The sequence below is a fragment of the Herpailurus yagouaroundi genome, unplaced genomic scaffold, assembly GCF_014898765.1.
Source record: "Herpailurus yagouaroundi ecotype Mexico unplaced genomic scaffold, PumYag 28, whole genome shotgun sequence".
In the NCBI taxonomy this organism is placed as follows: Eukaryota; Metazoa; Chordata; class Mammalia; order Carnivora; family Felidae; genus Herpailurus; species Herpailurus yagouaroundi.
Window position 1 is genome coordinate 133,526,165 of NW_024412376.1, and position 8,770 is coordinate 133,534,934.

An 8,770-nucleotide genomic window follows, 5' to 3' on the forward strand; every position below is an offset into this window, starting at 1 on the left:
CTGCCAAATACCATCTTCTAAGCACATATATAAACCCAGTGGAAAAAATGCCTCATTCTTAGGAGTTTTAACATAGCCAGGAAATGAAAGTCTGTTTTTGCCCCAACTCATCTCTAAATATACTGGGATATTTTTATTAACCCCAGAGGCTTTCCTCTTACCCTCTTTCTGTCTTCAATGCAACCCATGCTATACTCACACAGGTCAGGACATTGCCGAGCTGAGAAGGATAATCTTACTTGACTCTTTTCTTTGGAGCATAAGAAGATGCCTTCAAAGTCTCAGGACAGCGCTACCTTAGCATGTTGCTATTCCAGTTACAACAGCAGCCGTTGGCCTGGAAAATCGTGATCCTCTCTGGAAATGCTCTTCTGCACCCTGCAAGCTTGCTCAGGGCTCATGATTATTTTTTTCCTCCTTTTTCAAATAGTTTTTTTTTTTTTTTTTTTTTTTTTGGTTCAGACAGAGAGGCCTCCCTGCCTAATTTAATTTTGTTTCTCCTTTCTTTGTTACAAGCAGATGTCACTTTTACATCTGTGACTCTGATCAAATGCCCCATGTCTTCCCACCACCAGCCCAGCAGATGTTACTACTATTAGCCAAACTCCAGCAAAAAAAAAAAAAAAAAGGTAACAGGCAACCTCTTCTGCTAACCATCACATTGGTGGGGGGAGAAGTAGAACAGGGCTCTTCCATGATGATGTCTTTAAAAAGATGTATACTGGAGATTTGTATCCCGTCAGCTATACAGAACCTAACACTTACATAGGGGATATCTCTGAAGTTAATCTAAATACAGAAACACCATCTATGAGTTAGCCATAAAGCTCCAACCCGAACCCGCACAGCTAACCCAGGGCAAATGCCTTTTAAAGTGACATGACACTGAACACATAATATTTACATACAGGAGTAAAGCACCACACTACTCATGCATAAATATTGCGCATAAAGTAAGACAAAACATATAAGCAACTTCTATACATACATGTCTTCCAGTAAATTCTTTTTTTTAATTAAAAAAAATTTTTTTTCTGCCTCTCCAGTAAATTCTTAAAAGAGAAAATGTCTGCCTGATTGCTTTATTCCCCCCCATTTGCTATCCCAGAGCCTGCTCTTTGATTTGTCTCCCCTCTTTCATATGCATTATAAACATGCAGTAGGAAAGACAGGGTCCATGGAGTGTCGAAATTCCAAAGCCAAGTGTTTAATATGCAATTCAAGGAGACTCAACCATCATCATCGTCGTCGTCGTCGTCGTCATCATCATCACCACCATCATCATCACCATCATAATACTGATGTCTAACATTCACTGAATTCTTACCAGGTGCCAAGCACTGTGCTAACTGCTTTGTACACAATAATTGTGAGTCCCACGGTGCCAGGAGGTTAGTTACCAGAAATACAAAGAGTTTCTATTATGAAACGTGTGTATTATGGTTGCTAGGCAAATGGAAAATGTGGAAAAAGTTCCAAAATGCTGGGAGGAGGTCTCTATCAGTGGATCTTCAGACTTGGGGATGCTGTGGTCAGTTTGCTTGACGTTCTGGGGAAATGTCTCAATAAATTCTGACGAGGTTATCTTCTTAGTGCAGGTGAGTAGGAAAGGCTGCTGCCTGCAGAAATCTTTTTGGAGAAACCTAGGGACAAATCTTGTCTTTTAATTCTCTGGTCAAGAGAACTGTCGGTTCTGAGTTGAGCCTTTGGCAGTCAGTGGTCTGGCTGTGCCGGGATAATTTGGATGCAGTACCAAATAAAGCAATCAAAAAGAAAATTCCTCTGAAACTCTCACTGGTATTTAATATTTTATTCATTCCCATGTTATTGTGCTTCGCCTGCGGTGAAACAGCCTCAAAACAGCCTCCTAGGAGTGAGGCATTAGGAGGCTGACAAGCGTTTTCCCATGAATTGCTACTACAATACAATGGCATTTTGTTTGCTGTTTTGTTTCCTTGTCTTCTAACATTCTTTCTGACTTTCAAGGAAAAAAAGAAGAAGAAAAAGAAACCCTCCTATGAATGGCAAAGAAAAGGAAAGAAAAGTTTCTTTTAAACTTTCAACCTTTTTCATTTGGTACTGGGTAGCATGTAAACATTTTTTTTTTTTTCTCATGGTATATATGCCGGTAGTTTCTTCCCTTTTTTGTGTGCTTTAAATGGCTTTTTTCTTTCTTTCTTTTACCGCATAGCATTGCCTTTCCATTATTGATTCAGAAAATCGGCAGGGAAAAAAAAATCAACCGTGTACACATATTAAGAAAGGGAAGTCAGAAGAGGATGGACCAAACCATCCATCTATCCATGTGGTCATTTATCTATCAATCCAGCTCGCTACCCGCCCGCTTCTATTAAAATAAATAGCAGGCACTGTACCCATTGCTGGTTGGCTGAAGTTGTGATCTGGACAAAAGGTCTGTTTGGGAAAAGGATGCTGAAGCTCTAATTCTATTTGTGCCGGTTGAAAATCAGGAGGGGTTTTTCTACACTTCACTTTTATTAGATTATTTCTTATAGATGGTTTCTTTTTTCCTCCCAGACGCGTGGTGGAGGCTGCTGAAGCAGTTGGTCTATAGTTGGAATAATTAAATTAACCATTTGGTACAACTTTTAGGGGAGAGCTCGCGTGTAGAAAGCACAACTCTTAACAAAACAGGGCGCTGGGGCTGGGGCTCCGGTCTGGCCCAGCCCCGCATGCCTTTCATCTTTGGAGCAGAAGCAGGACCCCGGGCCACAAAAGACCCACAGAGGGGACGACCGGCCAGGGACGGTGGGGGTGGGGAGGCGTGGGGTGGGGTGGGGTGGGAAGGGGGACGGTGACACTGAACAAAATAAACCTACAAGGCCTACAAAGGGGAAAATGAAGTCAAGCGCATTTGCTCATCGGACCGTGCGGTCCCCGCGCTGAAAAGTCCCCTGGTACAAAGAGAAGGAGGCGCACAGCACCCCGACCGGGCGAGGCCGGGCGGCAGGGGGCGCCTGGAGAGAGGCCAGGGCCGACCCGGGCACCGGGGAGAGGGCTGGTGCGGTGGGGCGAAGGAGGCGGGGAGTCGAGACGGGTGGGAGCCGCGGAGCGCAGGGCGGGGGAGTAACCCAGTCCGGGGGCCCAGGGTGCCTCGGGGAGCGCGAGGCGGTGCCCAGCTCGGGCCTCGGCTGGGCCTGCCCCTCACCCCCCACCCTTCTCTGGCACCCCCACCAGCCTCGCACGCCCCTCGCCCGGGCCCTTTGGAGGAGTCTTAGCCCTGCTCCCTGGGCTTCTCCCGTCTCCCCGCTCGGAAGCCTCCAGATCCAGCTCCCCCGACCTGCACACCGCACTCCCCACGCCAACAGCTCCAGCGCTTAGGGACTGCCCTCGTGCACCGACAGAATCCCAAAGTTCTACTTTGTCACTCAAGAGCCACTGTCAATAGCTGTTGATATGAACCCTGCACCTCCGAGCTCCCCTCACACTCGGGGTCTGCGGCCCACCTCCGTCCCAAGGGCTATAGGGACCTCTAGGGACTGTCTGCAGATTAGGACGCAAGGTGTAATTGCCCTGCACTCCGGGCGGGCGCAGAGCCGTGGCTCCCGGAGGATGGAGCTTCTTGGGCAGAGCGCGCGCGCTGTACACCCGGCGGAGACACAACCCCGGGTGCACCAAGGCACAGGCGCCAAGAGAGGTGTAAGCCTGGTAATTGCCAAACACGGGCCTCGGAGCCAAAACGCATCGCCGCCCAGACGCACTGTGTCACTCTCCTGCAGAGAAACGCGCTTAAAATCCACGTGAGCCGGAGGAGGGGGCTTGCTGGGTGCCATCCAGACCTGTCTGTGCTCCCTGCATCCACACCCCCTGAATGCCGGCCTGGGCAAGCGGGGTCGTGTTCGGAAAACCAGGAGGCACCCCCCTCTCCCAAAAGTTCGAGGGATTCTAGAAACTTGGACAATCGCAGCCTTATGCTTGACAACCTATCCTCCACCTCCCTTAAAGAGGGGGGGGGTCGTGGTGGTGGTGGTGTAAATAAGGGGGGGGGATTCCATGTGTAGCGTCCAAAGGGGCACCGCCACCTCCCCGTCCAAATGCAGATCCATATTCATGAGAACGGGATAAATAAAGACAAATCCCCACTGTAATAACACTTGGATTCCCATCCGTCTTTGCTGGCCTTTAGGTTTAGGGGACTGAAGACAGATGTTTGCATCTCTTTTCTCCTCTTGTCTGGTGACCATAAAGAAAAACCATTTAGAGCGTTGCAATTTGTTTCTCGCGCAGTACAACCTTGTACACATTTATTTTCATTTCACCCCCGTGCACAAAAAAGTGCACACTGGTCACCAAGGGCCCTTCTTTATCAAATACGCATTGTACAACATACAACTGCAATAAAACTATCAGCCCTCCCCATAAAACTATCACCAGGCTGCTCCGCGGGTCCTGCTGCGTGCACTCCCGACATGAGCTTTTCCTCGCGTCCAGAGGATGCGCCATCACCTGAAACCAGCCTGAAACTCACCCAGCAGAGAAGCACGAGGCTGGGGGGCCCGAAGTCCCTGTTTAATCCATTACAGCGTCCGCTGCAGTTTAGTGCGCAATAAAACACGGTGGCAGTGGAGAGCCGGCGCCCATCCACTCCCCAGCACTAGCATCGAATTAAACCACTTAGTTTGGCAAACACTGAACGCCTAAATGCCCCTATAAAGACTTTATGAGTTTGTTACTTTAATTACTGACTTGTTACAGAGCACATAAAGGGGGTAATGAATGCAATAAAACTAATTATCTACACATTTAATTCATATAAAATATCCAGGGTTTGTTTACACCACACGGCGATTCAACTAAGCATTCCTCCTCTTGTCCACCGAGAGGAAGGATTTAATGAAATAGTTTTCCTTATTCTGCTAGAGCCTAACGAACCAAATGAAAATTACCCTCCGCTTAAATCATGGGGCCACCGAGGTCCACAAATCACCGCTCGCTTCTTTGTCTGCACCTTGCTGCCAGCACCCAAGAGCCTGAGGAGTTTGGACAAGGAAAGTGCCCGACCTGCAGCCTGGGCATTTAAAGAGCAAAGATTGTGCTCACTGCGGTCAACAAACCTGAAGGGCAAGCAGACAGGAATCTTCTTTTCGAAGCCCCGGGTCTGTGGGGGGCTGTGGGCACCTGAAAAAGTGTAGGTGATAAAAGAGGAGAGCGCCCGAGAGGGATGGAAGAGGAGACACATTTGGGGACACTTCTTGCCCACTTGCCAGCTATGGAGTAATTAAAATCAAAACCGCACAGAACTGCCAAACCAACAAAAATGCAAACCTCGCGCTAACGCAGAAAGACCCAGAGCGGACCTCAAAGAAGCCATCGGTTGACAAGACAGATGTTTCACATTCAAGAGCTTTACTCAGATGTTGTTTTATTTTTTAAACAGCTGTGTAAGCGGAGTCTCTAGAAAAAGCATGTTAAGCAGCGACGAGAAATGCAATTTATAAGATGCTCTCTTTTTTTAAACCCCCTCTACCAGGTGTATTTTAAAGAAATCCGCTTATCCTTCACATAAACCCCCTTGGCCCACTTACTCTATGTTACAGGGCGCCTGAGTCTTGCCAATGTCCCAGTCCTTTATAACATTTCATGCACTTCGGGGGGTAGGCTTGTTGTTAAATTGAGCGTGTAACGCTCTTACAAAACAGGTTTTCTATGACATCAAGGTTTCTTCTCCCTAACCAAGGGGGAGAAAAAAAAAAAAAGAGGACGAAGAAGAGGGAAAACACACACACTATCTCAATTTATGCCTAAGGTATATGATCAGTTAAAAAGGCTTAAAAGCTCGGGGAAATTGGATCAGGGAGAATCGTCACCCAACTTTCATTATTTCCAAGTAGTGTGATTGAATTAAAGGGCAGGGAGCTGGTTAGAAGGGAGGATCAGGGGCTCAGTGCGTAATGGTGTGGTATTAAATTCTAATTAGAGATGCAGGAATCAATGATAGGGAGGTTGGACAGCTCAGTTCCCCAGTGCCAGCCCAATAGACGGATGAGTTATTGTCATGTAAAAAGCGCCAGCAATAAGACCAACCGCTTTGCTATTGTCCAAGTGGAAAGAGCCAAGTTTATTATGAGGACTATATGCTCTAGAGACCTCAGACAAGGCATCTCATAGGAGGCTTTTTCATAAAACTAGGCTCTGCTGGTAGTAAGGAGGCCAGTTTGGAGGCAGGCGTTGAGCTGTGCACATCTCCCCACTCCAGCCACCTTCTCCATACCCATCTTTTATTTCATTTTTCCACTTGGCTGAGCCATCCAGAGCCTTTTCAATGTATAAAATGGAATATTCTTACCTCAATTCCTCTGCCTACGAGTCCTGTATGGCTGGGATGGACACCTCGAGCCTGGCTTCAGCCTATGCTGACTTCAGTTCCTGCAGCCAGGCCAGTGGCTTCCAGTATAACCCGATAAGGACCACTTTTGGGGCCACGTCCGGCTGCCCGTCCCTCACGCCGGGATCCTGCAGCCTCGGCACCCTCAGGGACCACCAGAGCAGTCCGTACGCCGCAGGTAAGGACCGCCAGCTTTCTCAGCGGAGGAAGCCGCCTTTCCGCTCGTATATAGGAAGCCTTGATTGCATTTGAAAATGGAAATGTGTTTAGTATTTACCAAACGAAATTTGCTTACACAAATGAAAGAATTTATCACGTTAGAAGCGATTGCAGGGAGGGGTAATTCACTTACAGGGTTACACTATCCTAGTCACACCCGAACCGCCAACAAAATTATCTTAAGCTGCCAAAATGATAGGCATAATTTATTTACTTTGCGATGAGACGTAAAGCTTAGAAAATAATTAAATAACAAAGAGTAAAGCTCATTACTGGCAGTGTCTCTTTTTTTAAGAACCGACAGCGGCTCACACCTCTTTCGCTGGTCATTTTTATGATTATTTCTTAAATTTATTATTATCATTATTTTTTGCAGCACTTTCCCCCCAACTTTTGGGCAGGGTCAACTTCTGAGAATTGAAAAGTTCCAACAGTGGGAGTATGGGGTAATTTCTTCCCTGGTTCCCTGATATTCCGACTGATGTTTTTGGACTTTTTTCCCTCTCTCGTCTTTCCTCTTCAAAGCATTATCCCGTGCCCCGGCCCTCAGTCGTCTCCGGCGCGCTGTTTTAACCCACCCAAAGGTGCTCGTGCCAAGAGGGACCCTGCCAAAGCCCGGAGTTTGCCTGTTTCGGTATATAACTAATTTGCTCGGTTTTTCTCCGCAGCTCCTCCCAGCCAGTCTCCCGCGCCGGCGTCGGTGGCCGCTCCAGCGCTACCGGATCTTGGAGTCCCCACGTTCCGGCTCCGCGGCCCGTGCGCTCCAGACAGTATCGCTCACACTCTGTCCCCTCTGTTGTCCCCCAGTTCCTTACAAACTCTTCACCGACCACGGCGGCCTCAACGAAAAGCGCAAGCAGCGGCGCATCCGCACCACTTTCACTAGCGCGCAGCTCAAAGAGCTGGAGAGGGTCTTCGCAGAGACGCACTACCCTGACATCTACACCCGGGAGGAGCTGGCTCTGAAGATCGACCTCACCGAGGCGCGAGTCCAGGTATGCGCGCCCGGAAACCGACCCTGCTTCGCCCCACCCGGCCCGGTAGGGTACGGAGGCGGGGAGCGGGCGGTGCTCCTGGAGGTTCGGAATACCCGGGCCTCTCCACACGAGGGCCTGGGACTCCAGGACCGAACAGAGAGGCCAAGTTCCAGAAGGGCTGTGCACGCGAGGAAGGGTTGGGGCGTGCGCTCGTGTTTGTACGTGCACAGCTGCAAAGCGTTTTCCACCCCAGGTAGCCCTGCAGAGACTTTCGGGGTCTTGGGACGTAAATGAGCAGGGCTTTGGGGGACAGGAAATGACTTGTGGCGGGGGTGCAGACGTTGCCCCGTATCATACGTGGGTTTCTTGTTTTTGTTTTTCTGCCTCCTAACTCAAGTTCTTTGAACTTGGAACCGTGGAGTATAGGTGTCTTTCCCGGGTAACTATGACTGGGATCACATTTGCAAAGGGGCTGCGACTCCATGAAGGTCATGAACCGCGGCTAACCCTAACCTTTTAGGGACACAGGTGCACTCACGAGCTGGCCAGGCGCCACTCCAGATGAGCCCCATTGTACGCTACCTCGGGCTCAAAGGCCAGGATGGGCGGCGAGCGTCAAACCCAGAGATACCCTCCTTCAAACAATTAGGGTTTAACCTTAGACCTGCGGCCTAGAGGGGTATGGAGAGTTTGGAGTGGCTCAAGAAATTGACTGAGCAAAGGCCGGCCAATACAAAGGCTTCCCTTTCAGGGAATCTCGGCGACATGGGGCCTTTTAACATCTCCTGCAAGCCGCCTTCTTCCTGGCATGCTCAGGTGACCCTAAGAAAGTTTCTCCGAAGACGCACCCGCGGGGGCGAACTTGGTGGCGGGGTGCGCGCAGGGGTCCCCGTCGCGCGAGGAGTTTAAAACAAACAGATACGGAACGTGAGCCGTCCTACTCCGCGCTTGGCTTGCAGGTTTCCTGCTTTCTCGCGCCGCTTCACCGCCTCTCCTCTCCCCTTGCGCCAGGTGTGGTTCCAGAACCGCCGCGCCAAGTTCCGCAAGCAGGAGCGGGCAGCAGCGGCCGCCGCGGCCGCGGCCAAGAACGGCTCTTCGGGAAAGAAGTCCGATTCGTCCCGGGACGACGAGAGCAAAGAGGCCAAGAGTACCGACCCGGACAGCACTGGGGGCCCCGGCCCCAACCCCAACCCCACTCCCAGCTGCGGGGCGAGTGGCGGCGGCGGCG

The 8,770-nt window shown here is 49.9% G+C and overlaps 1 protein-coding gene across 1 annotated transcript in view; it reads left to right on the forward strand.

Annotated features, from left to right (window-relative positions):
• Window positions 1-5,909: 5,909 nt before the first annotated feature.
• PHOX2B (paired like homeobox 2B) overlaps window positions 5,910-8,770 on the forward strand; it is a 10,158-nt gene continuing 7,297 nt past the window's right edge. Inside the window, exons 1-3 of the mRNA XM_040492667.1 lie at window positions 5,910-6,524; window positions 7,373-7,560; window positions 8,554-8,767. Coding sequence (XP_040348601.1) covers window positions 6,284-6,524; window positions 7,373-7,560; window positions 8,554-8,767 — 643 coding nt within the window. The 5' untranslated portion in view covers window positions 5,910-6,283. The remainder of the gene's footprint in view (window positions 6,525-7,372; window positions 7,561-8,553; window positions 8,768-8,770) is intronic.